The following is a 19135-nucleotide window of genomic DNA, read 5'->3' on the forward strand; positions in this document are numbered from 1 at the left end:
TAATATCACCCAAGGTATTTTCTCTGGACCGTTTTACAGAAGGTAAAAGTCGCCATAGATTTTACTGACATTTTACTGACATTATTAACGATTACAGACATGGCGCGTTCAGACGGGACTAAAATCCCTGGTAATAATTACTTTACCCTACATCTCCACGTTAAACTAATCCCGACCAAACAGGGATTAAGACACTTTCACGATTTGTTCTAAGACGTAGAATATGTCAGTAAATAGGTGTTGCCGACGAATGGCTGAATGAGACTACAGAACGTTGAAGTCATGTGACCCAGGTGTGGTTAGTTTATAGGCTAACATTAGCTTTCTCTGGCGATTGCATTAATGCTTGAAAAATCATGAAATTGGTGTTCATTTGTGGTGATTATCTTGCTGAAACTTACGTGTAAGAATCTAAAATTTATTTTATTTGACAATGCAATTTAACACAGCTCCAATACAAAGAATGAGACTAATGTGCTGCACAGAGAGGTCATAGCTAATGCTAATTTAGGTCTCATAAACTTGTTTGCCACAAAGCTTTTTTCTGTAATAATCCAAAATCCAATGACAATATCCTTTTTGTTTGGCTTTTTGTTGAAGGAACCAAGGCGATGCTAACGTCCGCGTTGACCTACAAAAATCATTGTCCCTGGCGCTCTCTATCCGCGGGTTTACTGTCATCAGACAATAGCCATTGGGTTCTGAGATTGCAATTCACATAACTGTGAATGAGTAGTTTGCTACAGCATGGTTTAGGCTTTGATTGGATGTTTTCTTGTTACAACAAGAGACTTTCCTGCCATCAAACATACTTGTTAAAATAAAACGTAATGCAAGCTTCTAACTTCTGACTCAAAAACACACCACCGTCATCAGTGCGCTGAAGAAGAGAGGTGTATCATAAAGCAAGAAATCAGAGGTTTCAAACAAGTTTATTTTTTCATGAATAAAATACGAGAACAGTCTTTAAAAGTTTGAGGCACTTTGAAATATGACAACAGTGAAGGCAGGATTAAATATTACTCAGAAACCAATTTTTAGAAACATACTGCTTCAATGACAGAAAAACTGAAATGGTCATCTTCGAGACCTAACATGCCTAAACGTAAGATAAATGTAGAGCTAATTGAATAGCTAAGGACGGGGTTTCTACTGTAGCCTATGTGTATACTGTATGTTCCCAGTTGAAAAGCATGCATCGTCTTCGGATTGCAGAAAATCAGTTTAGAAAATATTTTCTATTCACTTACCTCTTCACCTTCAAACGTGACACTGCAAGGCTTTGGAAAATATAGAATAGATAAAGGCTTTGCACGCAGTGACTGAAGATCATCCCACTGAGCAGATGTTTATCAGAAGAGCCTACAGAGACACAGCCCTGTTTCATTATCTTTATCAAAATATTTCACATTTAATCTGCTTCCAGCAACACTCATCCATACTACATCCAAAAACACTTCCCCAAATATTAAACATGCATCTTTCCAACAATAACCATCATTCTTCAGAAGTGAGTCATTGTGCTTTTGTACAGTGTTTTTCACTGCGTTTCTGAATTTGGATTGAGGGTACAATCACACACAAAGTTAGATTTCTTCAGATTAATCCAGTTCAGCGGCAGTCAAGGGTAGATCAGATAAATAGCTCCAAGCAGTCTGTTTATACTCTGACATTTTAGCTGGAATTAGAGATGTTTAAGTAAGTAAGCACATGTTAACCATGTCCAGAAGCTATGGCGAGCACAAAATGACACACTACAGTAACAAACAAGATTTGTGATACTGGATTTGATCATTTCTTCATGTGTGTTTTTTTAATTCCCCAAAATTGTGTACTGTACGTCAGCTAGAGTGATTGAAATTCTCAACTGTTATTGTCCAAAGTCACATCTCTCTCCCTCTCACTCTCTCACACACACACACACACACACACACACACACACATCCTCCAGCTGTGCCACAGTGCAGTCCTGGAGTCGTAAAAGTTTAAACTGTTAATTTACTAAATTAGATTTATCTCTAGATCCAGACAGAGGTCTTTCCGTTTTTTACAATGGTCGCAGCCTTCTCTGGGGCTGACTTCGGCCGTGCTCCTTGTTTCTCCTGGACTGTATTGACTCGATTTTGCTCCGCCATGGTCCCCCCAGACACAGGACTACTGGTTCTGGAGGTTTGCTGGTTGTTTTTGGTTTGATACGTTTGAAAGGCCATATCGAGCTGTTCCTGGGCGACCCGGAGGTGCCGGTGTAGGCTTGCCAAATCAGAAGGAATGTTCTCGTCCGGGCTGGTGCACTGCTGCTCCTGAGCAACATTGGCCATGTTCTGCTCGTGGGTGATGAGGCTGTTGGGGATCCTGCTAGGTTTGTCTGTCTTCATCACAAGGTTGTACCCCGGAGGGGAGGCTGGGATGTTTCGAGAAAACGGGCAGCCGTAGGACATTCGTCGGCCGTGGTTCCTCTTCATGCGAAGGGTGTCCCGAAAAGTGCCAATTCCTAAGTGCAGCATCTCGCACACGTTTAGCACTAGACAGAGACAGCTTACCACATACATGATGAGGAGGAAGATTGTTTTCTCTGTGGGCCTGGAGATGAAACAGTCCACTCGGTGTGGACAGGGGACCCTGTTGCATACATATGAAGGACTAACTTGAAAACCATAGAGGAGATACTGTCCTGCAAGGAAGGCAATTTCAAAAATAGCTCGCGACATGAGCTGAAGAACATAGATTCTCATCAGGCCTTCTTGCATAATTCTTCGGCGGCCATCGTGTTTCGGTGGGTCTTTGGTAGTGCTGCTCATTGGTTCGGGCTTGGCCTCCTGCACCTCCAGTGCATCCTCGTAGATCATGGGCTCAGCATCGTCATCTTCCTCCTCCTCTAACACATCCTCCAGATGGTGGCTTTCTCTCCACCTGGTGTGAGGAGGAGGCTTTTTGCGGAGCCTGTGGTGCTTCCTGCGATCCTCCTCTGTAGTTCGGGCTATCTTGTGGATGGCGTAACCCATGTACATGATAGAGGGGGTGGAGATCATGATGATCTGGAAGACCCAGAAGCGGACGTGCGAGAGAGGGGCAAAGGCATCGTAGCATACATTGTCGCAGCCTGGCTGCTTGGTGTTGCAGGTGAACTTGGTCTGCTCGTCCGAGTAGATGGACTCGCCTCCGACCGCTGTGAGCACAATGCGGAAAATGATGAGCACAGTCAGCCACACTTTCCCCACGAAGGTGGAGTGGTTGTGGATCTCTTCCAGGAGACGAGTGAGAAAGCTCCAGCTCATGTTGCTCTAACAAGCTTTTCAACTAGAATCTGGAAAGAGAGAATAAAGAAGTGATTAAGATCCAAGAAGGGATTTATTGAGGAAGTAATCTGAACTTGTGAAAGCTATGAGTTGCAGATGAATTCAATGATTTACTGAATTGTAATTTTGTACTCAAAATCACAGCTTGTCGTAAACAGATAGATCACATAGAGCACATCTTATGAAAACAGTCATTCTGTGTTCACTGCCTGTATGGCATTGGGAATAAAGGACCTCTTACATATGTTCTGACTGGTTCTTGGGACCCTAAACCGATGCCCAGATGGGAGTGTAATGGATGTGAGGCATCAGCAATTATATGTTTGGCCTTCCTGCACACCACACTAGTAGTAGTATGTTGTAGCTGTATATTCTTTAAACAGTTTTATTCCTTGTATCAAATGCCTGCACTGTTTGTGTCTAACCAAAGCAAACCCAGACTGCTTTCATCATTAATTACTCTGCCAATTATTTTTTCCATCTATAAAATGTCCCACAGACCAAAGTGACATCCTGAAATGTCGTAATTTATTTGACCACCACTCCCTAAACCCAAAGATATTCAATACACCATCACAGAATATTAATAACAGCAGCAAACTGAGAAGATGTAACTATATTCTTGCAGCCAAAATCTGGTGTGGACAGACAATATAATTAGGAGTTGTGGACTTTGCAAATGTGTCAAACATCAGCTGTCGTTATCCGCACAGTGAGACCTCTTGATGTAGAGGAGACATTCATTTTCATTTGATTGCACAGCCAAACACAAGACAATGGCTTTTGTTGTTTCATGTCAGTGAGAAGGGTGATGTCATTCAGTCACCCTATCTGAACACACACCATGCAGTTTTTCCAGTATCCATTTCAAACAAATTAAAATGCATGATTCAAGTTTATGAAAGGGTTGAAATGACAGATAAAGAAAAGGGAAAATTATACTGAAAGAGAAAAACACTTAATCAGAAACACACCCGCCAGCACAACAACCACTTTGATTATTGTGTTTACCAAAGAAAATGTTTAACACTATAAGAGCTTGACAGACTGAAAACACAAAATGAAACCGACAGAGCTCTGAATATAAGAAAAGCTCCTTCTGGTAAAGAGTGTGCTCCACTCAGAGAGCCACTCCAGAAACATGCTGTAGTCATGGTTTCAACACGAAGAGACACACACAGTGTAACAGATGACATGAAACCTCACAGTGTCATCCTCTGACTCTGTGAGGTGAATGAATCTGTGATGAGGAGACGGAGTAGCACTTCTGTCCCTTCATTCATGGGGCAGATCCGCAGAGTTCATGTTGATCTCATGACTGCGGCACTGTGTTCCCTGGCGTGGGATGCGCCATCTCCCCTGCCATCTGAGTGAACAGGAGAGGCTTGTTAATCTGCCACGAGGCCTCCCCTCCAGATCCAGCACTGCTGACGCTGGGGAGGGGTACAGCCACATGGAGACAGATGGCACCTATGGTGGGCGAGTCATGTCTGCCCCAGGATGGCATGACAGGAGGGCCGCTGCACTGAGGACTTCTAAGTTTGTACAAATGTGTTGTGTATCATGCTGTGGCATCAACATCATACCCCAACACTGAAGTGATCCTGAGATATTCGCCTGCTGTTGATGTGTTTTGCAAAGTGTTTCACAGCTTGTTATGTTGATCACTTGCTGCCTTGTCGGTGATTCATTTTCAGTGCTCCTGCCAGTTTACAAGGTCTCTCCTAAAAAGAGATTACTAATCTAAGTGGAACTCGCCTGTTTAATAAATAAAGATTATGTTTGACTGAAGATAAAGCAGCTATGTAAATGCAACAAAGATTATGTTTGGGTTCACGAATTTTTGCTTATTACGTGTGTGGTAAGATACACAAGGCAGCATACTCCAAGTTGTAATTTTAGAATAGGGAAAACATATTTTTTAGGATTTAAATTTAAATACAGTTTATCTTACAATATAAGATACAGAGGTATTGCAGTTACAGATAATATTAAAACATATTCACTCATATTTAAATAACACAAAATAGAGTCACTTTTTAAATAAAGGTTTGATAAATTATTTAGTTAAGAACATACTGTGTGGTTAAGACGTAATTTTCAGTCAAAGGAGCAGGTATTTTATCATAAATGCAGATGCAGGCCCAATATATTTTACATTAAACATGCATCGTATTGTGTTGTTGTTTTTATGTTGCTTGAAAATTTAACAGAAGCTTTTTGTAAAATTGTCTGTAGCAGAATATTCATATTCAAAGACTATGGTAAAGGCATGCACTGATCTCTCAGCAGGGTCATTCCAGACACAGGACCTCACAAACAGTCCACGTTTTCACAGCAACATGTGCATTTACAATGCAGGATAATTAAACAGAAACCATCACACAGGAAAGGAGGAAAGTCAATCACCGAAAAACCCACCTGGAAAAGTTGCACATGCATTTCCCATCCTGAAGGTCTGCTGTGCCCTCTTTAGATATCCCCTGCACAGTCTGAGCCACGGAATACCACTTTCATCCTAATGTCCTGGCCTTTTCTGCCTTGTTGATAACTCACAGACTGGCAAAAACGACAAAAACAACGTCTGGAGTGGTCAGACTAGACCTTCTATTTATTCCGTTTTCCCACTCTGTGAAGAAGTGAGGTCTCGCCGCTGTGAATGCCTCACATTCTGGCTTGTGTCTGGTTTCTATTACACCAGCCTTCTGCCCAAGAAGGAAGCATAAAAAACAGAGAGGCAGAAAAAAATCCTCCTCTGGCAAGTGACCCTCATCCGAGGGTTCAGACTTGAGGATATCGTACTGCAGATTGAAATGAACACCCAGCTGAGGGAGCGTGTTAATCGCAACACGGTCAACCTCCCCCCAACGCTCATGTGCAACATTTGTAACACAGATGATGAAGGTCTTTCTCTCTCTCTCTCTCTGCTTCTCTTACTCTGTCTTTCTCACCCTCTCTGTCTTTACGTCTCGATCCATCTATGTATGTCAGCGTCTTGCAGGTTTACATGCCCTCCAATCATTCATACACAGACAACAGTAGCTCACTGGTGATGTTTCGACTTGTGGCACACCTCACACACATACATAAAAACACAAAAGGTCGTTTAACATCCACTCCTCTTCCTCTCATGTCTCTCACACACAACAACCACCACAGTATAATGCAGATTTGCAACCTCTATATTATCGGTAAATTACATAAGAGTTTACTGTGGGTGACAGCTATGAAAAAACAACTTTGGGTAGACAAAGACAGGGAGTTTGAGGACAAAAGTGTCACTGAGACATAAGCCACCTTGCCTCAGTGCAGATCCGCTAGAATGTAACCAGCAGGTATGCTCAGTCATATCAAGTGTCATAATATTTAGATCCTTCGTCCAGGCAGATGGCCAGATAACAGAGCAGTGGACAGGTCGCACTCTGCACTCCTGTTACACATCTTTTCCGACTTGATGTTTATACTTTCAAGCTTTCACCTCGGCCTGCGGAGCGCAGTAGCACACGATGTTACTTGACGCATGAGATGGATTTTTTTCACATGACGGCAAGAGCGGCTGTGTGTGGACAGAAGTCTCTTTCTCTCTCTGTCTGTCTCTCTCTCACACACACTTCTTTACATTTTTTAATAGACTGAAATAACACGACAAAGTACAGACGTGGAGGTGATTCATACAAGATTAAAATCGGAAAGGAATTCCTCCGTCTCTTTATTGTATGTGCCAGACCTTGCTGTCAAGTTTGGGAAGGGATCTAAAGTCAACTACTTTTAATCGAGGACAGATAAACGGGGTAGTGTCTGGCTTGCGTTAATGAAATGTGTCTGGTCATTGTCACAGTGACCATATTATTATAATGTTATTTCCACAAGGCCCTCAATAACCCTTAATTATGACCTGTATACAGCCATAAAGCCAAGAATAACGTTCAACAACATCAGTGAGGCCACCATCAATCAAATCACACTTTCAACTCAGTTCCTAAAAGGATGATGAAAAATTCTTGATTTCCTGTGTCTCAATATACTGTAAGGATATTAGACTGTCTTTCGTTAAAGGTTCAGTGTGTATTAGTGTGCTTTCACACCTGTCCTGTTTGGTTCGGTTCAAACAAACTCAAGTTCATTTGCTCCCTCAGTGCAGTTCATTTGGGCAGGTGTGAACACAGCAATCTCACTCAGGTGTGCACCAAAACTACTTGACAGAGACCTTCTTGAAGAGGTGGTCTCAGTCCGGTTACAAATGAACTCTGGTGCTTTTCATTTGTAGTGAGAAGGTGTTCCGACCTGGATGTGAACCAACTGCAGTCACATGACACATTGTTTGGGTTAAACATGAGCATGTTACAGTCCTGGAGGATTATTAATGTGCACCTCCTCCTGTACTGCCTTAATATGCACATTCAGCACATCCAATGCATCAAAACATTGTTTTCTAGTTGGAGCCGCGCCTCGTTTTCAAACTGTATGGTTTGACTAAAATGAACAATGACAGCAATATAGTCCACGATGAGCAGCGCTAAAATCAACCTGCATAGTTGTCCCTCCATTGTGACATTAGAAAGTGTCACATTTATCTTGCAAGTGTACTCTTCTTCAACGTTTGCTTTACTTCCTGGATTTTTCCCACATGGAAATTCTGACCAATCAAGAGCAGCTTTCTCACGCAAGGCGTTTTATCTGGTCCGCTTGTAAATGCTGCTGTGAGAACACGAACCAACTCTAGGCAATTATACAACTATGCAATAAAATTAGTCCCTGATTCGGACCAAAGCAAGACAACTCCAGGTCTGAAAGCACCCGTAGTGGTTCCTAGCGGTGAGGCTGCAGTTTGCACGTAGGACAACTACAGTGGCTGATGCGAAAACTGTAATGGCCCTATATACAGCCAGTGTTTGGTTTTTCTGTTCTGGGCTACTGCAGAAACAACATGGCAGACTCTGTGGAAGAGGACCCGCTCCATAAGTAGATCATGGATGTATAAAGAGAACTATACAGCATTGGAGGAAGACCCTTGTTCATTCCTGTGAAAGAGCCACAAAAGTTCAACTGTCGGGTATAATAATGACCCTGATGATCGGCACAGCTTCTGCACTGTTTGGCCCATAGTACAGGCGTACCAGAGACTTCCACCAGCCTAGCTGGCTACTTCCAGGTTAGCACTCTGCTAACTTGATTGGAGATAAAATGATTAAATCATGTGGCTCTTCTGGACCTTCCAAATGTTATTGGACCGAATGGATCAAACTCTGATAGTGAAAGTCATTTTGCGGGGTTGTGAGGCTCAAAAAAAAATGTATCCACTGATTTACGGACGTTTCTTTTGCCATGTAAGTAGATACAAAAAAGTCTTTTTGGGCCACAGAGCATGAAGTGAGGGATGTAATGACTCTGTTTGGCCACTATGAAAATGAGCTTCAAAGCCCGCACACTTCCTGGGGTCGTGATGTAGATATAAACGGCTCATTCTAACGTAACAGAAACACAATGATTCTTATTTTCAGGCGATTACAAACCAATGAAAACATAGTTATGAAGATTTCATGCCATTCCAGTAGATGCCCCTAAATCCTACACACTGAGCCTTTAAAGAGAAAAGCAACTGCAGCTAAGAATTAGATAGAACAAGCACATGAGAAGTCTTTGCATTTAGATCTCTTTCTGTTTGAGCAGTTTGTGGTTGAAAGAAAGCTCTGAGAGCCAGCCATCTGGGCCCTGCAGGACCCATCCTCCTGAGGCCCCACCCTCAGGGCTCCCCTCTCCTACTGACTGAGGAGATGTGGCATAGCGAGCGCCCCTGGTGCGGCGCTGAAGAAAAGAAGACAGGGGATGCTGCTGGAATGACTAGAGCATTTGGGGTTTGGACATGTGCTATCCCTAAGGGACGGATAAGCACGTGTTTTCAAGTTGCAGTGCATTCCTCTCCACCCAAAATCTTCCCATCATCAAAAAGACACAGATGGTCCAGAGAGGTTCGTTAAATGAACATTCAGCTAAAACTCAATTAGTGTTTATGTGTCTCAACAGTTGGTAGCTCTCACTGGGATTTATAATTAACACTCACTGAGGTGCAGCTATGCTATGTGCATATATATTAGCTCACTGGTTTAAGTGATATTTGATGATAAATCTAGTTATCCATCTTTAGAACTTATGGTTTTAAAGAATGAAACCTAATATGAAGAAAAAATAACCCCTATTTTCTTTTTAAATTTGTTTTTTTTCTGATTCATTACAGTCTATCCTGTTAATGTTAATGTCATTGATTTTTTCCCACAATTAATTTGTCTTTGAAACTGCATTAAAACATTTGAATTGTCTCAGTTATTTTAAGCAAAAACAAAAGTGCACAAATGCATACAGTCAAACCAATGACTGTCTGGTTTTGTACGTGTTGTCCCTGTGTCCTCGGACAATTCAGGCTGTTCTAGCTTTGGGAAACTGTAGTTCATGTTGATAAATATTGATTGGACTGCCCAGAGCCAGGAAAATGTTACTGTATTTCCCTGTAAGACATTGCTTGACATTGCTCCTGTCACAAGGACTGGCATCATGTGACAGCCAAACGAGAATGTTTAATATTCATGAGGTCACGGTTATATTTAGTGTTAAATGTAAAACAGAGCAGGTTTTTTCCAGTTGTGGTCACATCTGTTCAAAAAATGACAGCTGACAAATCAACACAAAGACAAACTTCCTTTTAAGACAATTATGATGTCAAATAATCATCATAACTGCTCTGGTGCACTTGTGTATGAATCATTTAGTATTTCTTTGCAGTTTTTTTAACGTATAATCTAAATCACAGACATAATTTAAGAGAATGATTTTGTTTTCCCAGACAGTTTCACCTTTAAGAGGTCACTGGGAGCTGTGAGGGTTTGCAGCATAGCCGAGTGTTGAAGTGATGCAACGTGGAGGAGTGAACATCTCGACAACTCTCCTTGGCCGCCACCAATGTCATCACAAGAGTTTTATCCACTTGTATTTACTGAACAAAGTTGATGCGAGCAGACTGGAGGCTGTGGAGGTCTGTGTTTATGTAAGAGATCAAGCTCCACCATGTGACTTGGATGTGCCCCCCCCTCGGAGAAAAGAGTGACACAAGACACCAGAGCAAAAACATGCAACTTGGTGCTCGGACTCCTCCTCTCTCCCATCTCTCCTACCACTATCATTAAACTGCTCTTACCAGGCTGCGGAGGGGTATCCCATAGGCAGCCTGAGAGTGGTGGCAGTCCCATCTCATTTGTTCATTTTTCTCCCAGTTTCTCAGCCGAGCCTATCCTACCCCCGGGGTGAGTGCGTCCCGTGCCAGTTTTACTAAGGCTGGAGTCCACTGAAGCGACTGAGATGAAGAGCCTTGAGGTGGATGCCAACAACTTCCCTCAGCCAGGGCTCTGCGTCTCCCACATATAAGCAAAGCAACTTGTATTGAAAAGGAGCCATGACACCACTGTACAATTACACACACAAACAACTTATTTGTTTATTATGCTTTAAATGTGTAACGGGAGTAAAAACAAGTGTCAGGTATTCCATCACAAAATATTTATCATAACAGGTGGAGCCAAAATCTTAATTACATACTATACATCTCGGACATATTAAAATGCATGTCAAACTATTTAAAGCGCCGGAGAAAATGAGGATATACAGCAATATTTTAATAGTCTTAAATGCAGATTTTGTTCCATTGGAATATGTCTGTTTCCTGTCTCAGACGGAGGTTACATTTATTTTACTGCCCTGATTCCAGTTATACTGGTGGTAAAGATTTGCCAATAAAAACTCTAAATATACACATCAGTGCTGCTTTATGTGAGGTATCAGGCTGACTTAAAGACTCATGTCGCATTTATGTTTGTCATCTGATATGAGCTATTTATCAGTGTGCCAGTTTTATTTTTCACAGCACAACACTGAAAAAGTGTGCAAACCAGTGTCCACATGATACAGTGGGGCCATGTTTGGTTATCTTGATTAAAAGCTATCAGCAAACTGTAGCTCAGCTGAAACACAGGGATTAAATGGAGCCAGTGTCTAAATGATGATAATGTTTGAGAAAAAAACTTTACATTATTTTTTCATGGGGTGGCCAGATGGGGCCACTGAAAATTTGGGGGTTGCACACCAAAACCAGAAGCTACTGTAAAACAGAATTTTAGGACTTAGCTTATGCTGTCGAAGTACGCTACTTTGAAACGATGTCAATATGAGAGTTAAGGAATCGTGTACTGATATACTTAGGTCTCTTGTTTCACAGTAAATATCACTAATTATCTGTTGTACATGGACTTATATCGGTAGAGTTTACATTTTGAGCTCCACAACAATCCTGCAATAATGTCTTATGTATCTTTCCATGTTAAGTGATTCATTGCTCTTCAAATATGCTGGTTATCCTTTTCCTTAAAAAGGCCAATAAATAGTTTTAATTTGAAAGAGTACATTAACTGTAAAGAACATTTTCATATAGATACCAAAAGCCCTGTTTACACCGATCAGTATGTAGTTTGGTAACCTGGTTCCAGACCATAGACCCCGCCCACTCAACTGAGTAGGCTTGCACCTCTGGTCTGGCATACTGCAATGAATTTGCGATTTATCTCGTCCAAACGGTGGACGGACCAAAGAACGCCGGGGGTGGGGGCGGGTCTAGCGATTAGCCAATCAGCGCCACGCTGATGTCAAGCTGTGCGTTGGTGGGTAACTGGTGAGGATAGCAACAATGGCGACCACTACAGATCCTACAGACCACATTAACGATGCTATCGAGGTATTTCGCCACTACTCGCGTTAATGGAGGACCAAATTAAGGAAGCTGCTAAACTGGATTTAACGGCGATGCAGCTGGGCGTGCACGACGACGGAGACATTTTAAACGGGCTATGCTCGCTTGTTTTCGGCACCCCCGAGGCATGGATACTAATGACGTCAGACTCTGGGTGAGTCGTTGATCTCTACTGATTGGTTAGGGAAAAATCAAATTCCCTCCCCCTTGTAAATCGCCTTCAATGGAGGCGATGTCAGACTGAAGGTTCTAGGAGCTTCAGTCTGACACTCAGGCTAGTAGTTTGGTACACTTTTTCTCTGTTTCCACTGTGAAAAGTTGTGGATGGTACCAATGGAACCGCTCCTTACCGTCCCCATGTTTGGTCCCCCCTCTGTTGGGGTACCTAGCACACAGATCTGGTACTAAAAGGTGGAGCTGTGAACACTGCAGTCTGATTGGTCAGTAGAGGACAGTCACTCTGCTCAGGGCTGAGTTGTGGCTGGTTTTGAGAGTTTTACATATATTAGTAGACTGTAACTATAAAATGAAAGGATGTTTTGCTGCCTCTTGCAGCAGCTGTAGGCAGAGAAAAATAATTCACTGGGCCGACTGCCGGTAATGTTACTTAATGACTGAGTTGATGACGTGAATCCATCAGCACACCTTAAATTTCACTGTGACAACTTTGACCATTACTTTATTGTCTCTTGGATGACAAACACTTTTAGTAATGAGTGGATCTTCAAGTGTTTAAAAATATATATTGATTTTAACCAGATAATGTGAACTGCATATATTCTAAACCTCACTTGGAGAAAAACAAAGGGGGTTGTGGAGCATTGTTCCTAAATGCACAAACCTGCTGTTAGTAAATATCCAATGGAGAGAGACTCTCACTGCAGCCTGTTCTATTTTGTTCTGAAAATGCTGGCATGCAGCCTCGACGAGGTGCAGACTTCTATCTATTAAGATGAAATACAGCGAGTGCTGGACAGAGCCTACATTTAAGAGTAATGTTTCAGGTGGAAACGCTGAGCAGATCTAGGGTCTAGGCACCATGTCTTCAGGGTTACTTTTGGTTCCAAAGGTACCATACCGAAAGTGTTTGATGGAAATGGGGCTTTAAGGTGGGAGTTCGAGGGACACCTCTTAAAGTGGCCATTCCAGGAGTTCCCTCTTTAAAATTTAGTCTGAATTTGGTGCGTTATTCAGCCCTCTTGCTGACAAGCCAGGCCGACCTGGTTGGTACCAATAGATGCTGTAGGTTGTCTAGTTAGATAACATCTTTGCGCAAGCTCAAAAAGTGAGCTACAGTAATTGTATCAGGGGGGCTATGGCACCCAGCGACCCCCCCTTGGGGCGCCACTGGTTTACATGCCCTATATTATTAAAGTAGATCATGAGCAGAGCAGAGTAATTTAGATTTGATCTTGACAGCTCATTGAAAACATTGAACACAAACACTGAAAATAGAAAAAAATATGATAATATGCATTGTTGATGAGGTATATTCAAAACTAGGGCTGTGTATTTGACAAGTCACAATATATTAGAATTGAACAGATGGATCAATAAAAGAGGATTCAGCTCACAAGGTGAACGTATTTCTTAACTGTATTATTCCCCGTCATTATTTTTACACTTGCTGATGAGCTTTTCATCAGGGCAGTAAAATCCAACACACAGCTACCCAACCAAATAAACAAAATAACAGCGCTTTGCTTGCAGAGCTGCAGGGCCTTAATCTTTGACATTATCTTGTCTTAACTGGCCATGTCATGGGCTGATCTGGGGCAAGCCCAAAGGAGCAGCAGACCTAGTCAGGGTCATTTGGACTACCAGAGATATGTTTACTGCAGCTCCCTCCTTCCAGATGCCTTGGTGCAGTCGCCCTTCTCCAACTCAGCGAATTCCTGGTAGCAATGCTGCAGGATTACACTGTTAACAGTGATACACCCTCTTTCTTTGGTGTTCACTTATGCAACAAAAGATCACAACTGTATATGTGCACTGTATAATGTACTAGTGAACATGTGACATTTAAAACTCAGCTATTATGCCAGTGATAAGACAAGACAAGACAATCTGCTGAGCAAAAGGCACTGGCTAACAGACGTAACAGACTGGGCTAAACATCAACCTGCAAGATTTACTTGCTAATGTGCAGAGGGAATATTTTCTACATTCACTAAATAGAATTAAACTGCTATTTAATATATGTTGCTTTTTTTTTGTTTTGTTTTTTGCAATTGCCAAGACACAAAAACTGGCACTTGCAGCACAGTTATTGAAAATCACGTGGCCTGTTTATTGATCAGGTATGCCAAGCCATAAGCACATTGTCTGCAACACTAAAATTAAAAATTCTAAAACACACTTTTTGCAAATAACTACATATTGTTATCTACATTAGACACATCATTCAAAATTGAAAGCATGTGTTATGTTGTTTGCTAAACACTGCTATAAATACCACACTCAATCACCTGCACCCAGACTCTGGATATTGGTGTTTTATACTTAGCACATCAGTGTGCAGGTGGCAAGTGGAAAGAGCTGTTTATTTGGTGCTTGTGTTTAAAGCTGTAATGCATGAATACAATATTAAGTGTGGTTGAATGAAGTGTTTGATTTTGCAGGAGATGTAAGATAAGTTGTATTTTGTGTATGTTTTTGTTTTTGTGTGTGGAGGGCCCTAGTTTCAGGAATAATAAAAAGCTGTGTTCAGTAAGGTTAAATGTATGTTTGCATTGAAAGCCCACATTAGTATGTAGCTTATGTATTTTTCTCTACTTCTGTCAGTGGACATTTTTATCCACTACATGGTAATCATGTACTCACAGTTTTTCTCAAATGCTTGCACAAAAGAGACAGGGCTCCACTTGATCTTTATTATCACCTCCTCAGCACAGCAGAGATCTTTTCTTGCAATACTTTTTGATTGGTTTCACACATCTATTCACAGCTGATAGCAATTACTGCATAATTCTAATTATACTTATATTATACTTATAAATACTCTAATGCACCTGTGTGAAATTCCTTTGCACAGTTCTTCAATCAGCAGTCAGTCCTGATCCATATATAAAAGATGTCACCTCTCTGTGGCTGTTTGCAAGCATGGATAAAAAAGACCAAAGGCACCTAAAAATGAATAATTAATGTAATAGAATAAATGAAGAAAACTATTTTAGAAAATGTCTTTTTTACAGTATTTTAACAGGGCATCTCAAAAAAGGGTCAAAAGTGCAGGTGCAGAGTGCAGCAGGGTCAACTCTAGTAAAATCATCTCTGGAGACGAGAATACAACTCATGCTCGTCGTTTTTGGCACATAGCATTACTCTGTAACGTACCAACTAATAGCTCAGGCATATAACACAAATTAAGGTTGAACTGGCTGTTCAGAGCTGTATTTAGTTTAGTAGGAATATATTAATCTGACCACAAGCTGTATTGACTGATGGAAATATTTGCTAATGTTTGTAATGTTTTATTATGTTGGAGCATTTGCAAATAATGTCATTTTGACCAGCAACTTCCAGTCAAGGCCTGTGTGTGAACTGTTTTGTTCAAAGCAAATAAGAAAACCTATAACCCAGACTTCTGTGAACATCTGACAAATTTGTTTGACTTTCAAAGTCACTTTGATGTCAGTGACCTGTCTGTTATCACTGACAGGATAAGATTACTGATTTTAGGAGCAATGACCCGGTTAACACTGAGTAACATTAGATGAAAAACATTATAAAAAAAAAATGGTGTCAGATCTTCACGATTACATAAACATGACGGCTGAATTATTTAGAGTATTTTAAGGCATTCAAAGCATCTACCCAGCTGAGGTATGTAAAATCCTACAACAGTTCAACGTGGAGGCGCCAAAACAGGAAGGACTGTTTTATGTGCTGTGGATCTATTGTTTTGGGCTGACAACTGCTTTCCTGTTAAACTGCTTGCACTCTGTATCACTGAAATAGCTTCTTCTTTTTTTAAAACTTCTACTTACTATGATTTTGTTTTATTTTGCTGTACAAAAACAGTGCCATTTAAATTTACAGGATATCAGGCAGATACAACCAGATTTTAATTTAAGCGTCTGTGGCAACATAGTAACGTCCTGTGTCCAATTTGTGAATGAAACAACACATAATAAAGTCAGTTGGGTTTTCAAGGATAAAACACAAAACAGCAACACCCTGTGAGACGACAACACAGTGTGACATAATGGTCGGCTGCATTTAAAACTAAACCTCTCAGCACGGTGTTAAGCTCCACTTGGACTCTCTTAAGATTGAATAGAAAAATGTAATAAGCAATCTACTTATTTTCTGCCACTTCAAGTTACATGAACTTCTATTTCTCCAGTTGAATTTAAATGGTGGCAAAAACCAAAGCCTTTGTTCATGTATATAAAAACAACATCTTCATACTATGAACAGCATAATCCACAGCACCAAAGGGGAAAAAAAGAATATTAAAGTCTGTACCTACCTGTCCATGTGGATAAGCAGGCGCTTATTCTATGCTTTCTGGTAGGTCATCCTGGGCAGGCATCCAGAGGCATCGTTTCACTGCTCAGGCTCAGAAGCAGGATGAGAGAGACAATGGGTCATTTTTCTTCAAAACCCCTCACCACCAAGTACAGGCACAACACTCAGGATACCAGCATCCTGCCAAAGGGCCCATTGTTCCCAAGCCCGTCTGCCTCCATTGCCATGACCACTCACTGTTTATGTATTTAATTCAGGATGACTCCTACTACAACCCCATTCATTCACCCAGAAATTAACAGTGACGTAGCTCTGGACCTCCAAAACCTTGCTTCTCCCGATTTAGCTAAGTGTGAATGTGTGTGTGTGTGCCTGCGTGACATGTGATATTACTACCAAAGTTATCACCAGCTCTCCACATTATTTCCGACATGATTTTTCTTTAAGGGGTTTAGTCAACCTTCAATGCATTTCTGGGGGTTCTACACAGTTGATCCTCCATTTAAAAAACACCTCACCTGCAAAATGACCATTTGTATATCAGTTACTGGGTGCTGTTACATGATGGCTTCTCATTCAGAATGAAATAAATCTGAATGAAATCATTCGGAATTAAAGTCTTTCCAGGTAGTTTTCATGGGAAATATTCATTCCGAATGATCAGTTTAATCGCCTTTATTCAGGTCTGCGCAAGGTTTGGGGCAGGGAAGGTTTCTGATTGGATAGGGGGCGGGGCGGATGTTATGTGTTTATGTTTACCGGAAGAAAACACTGTATTCCTCGCTCCGGATAACAAGATACTTAACAACGCCATTCTTAGTACCTTTTTCGGGCTTGTTTTGCTTATATTCTTGAAGCAGCAGTACGACAACAACCTTGTTCTGCTAATGCTTCGTCTGTTGAGGAGGAGAAGAGAGGTAGAAGGTCGAAGAAGGGAGATAGAAGACCATGCTTTGGCGTATGGAAACTGGTGAGTGCAATGAGTCCGACTCTATCTTAGCCCGTTGCTATGCGCGCTATATATGTCATCGTGCCAGAAGGGCAAGGAAACGAGCATGCACAGAAAGACCGGAATGAACTTAAAGAAAATTCTTTCATTCGGAATGACAAACGGAATAAACCAACCCCTTTAATCGGATTTAATTTTCAATCGGAATGACCATTTTTCAATCGGAATGACCATTTACATGACCACTTTCATTCCGAATGAAAGTGGAATTAAACTGTCCATGTAAACGTACTGACTCACCATGTGACCTTGAATTCGTGGAGCAAACTTTGTTTTTTTGCATGCCTCCACAGTGAATCTAATAAAGGCAGGAACTACTACAGGAACATCCTCTCGCTCGGCCCTCTCAACTGCCGTGTCTCCACTGAGAGAGCGGAGTAGGAGAAAGGTTCCTGTATGTGACGTAATAGTTGCGCGACCATTTTGACCGGGGTGACGTAGGGGCGTAGGGACACCGTTAGCCGTTAGCGGTGTCTGTAATAACTCCGGTCACGGTCCGTGAAAAAAATATTTTTTCCAGCGGATGTCTTAGTTACAACATGATTGAGCTAACCGGAGTAGTTTCATGTCGTATCCGACAACGGGAGGCTTTAACAGATGGCGTCCTGATGTTAGCTTTGCTGCTGCTGTTAGCTGTCCCTGTCAGCTGATGCTTTCTAGACATCGTGATTTCCCAAAACTGAATAAATACCACACATAGCAACACAAAACTGCTTTGCTAGCTCAATCATGTTGTAACTAAGATATCCGCTGGAATGAAAAATATTTTTTTCACGGACCATTTATTGAGTTATTACAGACACCGCTAACAGCTAACGCTTAGCCCAGCTAATCTACGATAACCATGTTGTTATTTACAAAACGTCACATCCCGCCTTGAGTATATCCAGTCAGCACCAAGAAATCCCCAAGCCCCAGCCAGGAGTTTTTTGATGTGAACACTGACGGCATCTGTAAGAAGGCAAGCCAACGCCACTTCATTAAGCTGAGGAGTTTTGATGTAGATAGGACAATCATGAAAATGTTCTATTCTGCTTTTATCTAGTCCATTCTTTCTTTTAACATTTTCTGTTGGTTTGGAAATCTGAGCCTTAAAAACAGGAACAAGTTGGAAAAAGTGTTCAGGTTGAGCTGTAAGATCACTGGTGTTACTCTTAATAACCTCCAGCATCTGTATGAAGAGAGGGTCAGCTCTAAAGCTCAGTCGATTGTCTCAGACTCTCAAAAACCCCTCCATGTTGAGTTTCAGATGCTTCCATCTGGGGGAGGTTTTGTCTCTGCAGTGACCATTAATGTTCATGATTCTGACAGTGTGTGATACTGGATACTTTGTGTTACGTGTTGTGTGTTTTGTTGTACTCATGACTACTGACTGTATCTCAAATTGCCCTTCAGGGACATTAAAGTTTACGTCACCTCACCTCACCTCACCTCACCTTACCTTACGCACTAATACTTGAAATTATCCCTTAAATAGGCTTTAAATATCCTTAAAAAATCCCACAGAACAGATGCCTGCAGCACAAGGCACATGCAGCACCAAACTGCACTTATTAAAATGAATTA

At 41.5% G+C, this 19135-nt stretch overlaps 1 protein-coding gene across 2 annotated transcripts; it reads right to left on the bottom strand.

Annotated features, from left to right (window-relative positions):
- Nucleotides 1–916: 916 nt before the first annotated feature.
- Nucleotides 917–17211, bottom strand: gjc2 (gap junction protein gamma 2). Of its 2 annotated transcripts, none has more exons than XM_033651057.2 (2): nucleotides 16562–17211; nucleotides 917–3304 (listed from the first exon to the last, which is right to left on the bottom strand). In XM_033651057.2, exon 2 carries the CDS (start codon nucleotides 3273–3275, stop codon nucleotides 2019–2021), a length of 1257 nt encoding a protein of 418 aa, XP_033506948.1. In that variant the 5' UTR covers nucleotides 3276–3304; nucleotides 16562–17211; the 3' UTR covers nucleotides 917–2018. The 2 variants fall into 2 exon arrangements, with proteins under 2 accessions (XP_033506948.1, XP_033506949.1); XM_033651058.2 differs by lacking the exon at nucleotides 16562–17211 and adding an exon at nucleotides 5718–6692.
- Between the last annotated feature and the right edge of the window lie 1924 nt (nucleotides 17212–19135).

Source organism: Epinephelus lanceolatus, chromosome 12, assembly GCF_041903045.1.
Source record: "Epinephelus lanceolatus isolate andai-2023 chromosome 12, ASM4190304v1, whole genome shotgun sequence".
NCBI lineage: Eukaryota > Metazoa > Chordata > Actinopteri > Perciformes > Serranidae > Epinephelus > Epinephelus lanceolatus.

What these genes read in the sequence shown, in the direction of transcription:
- gjc2 (XM_033651057.2), bottom strand. Translation starts at nt 3,275, where the DNA reads ATGAGCTGGAGCTTTCTCACTCGTCTCCTGGAAGAGATCCACAACCAC.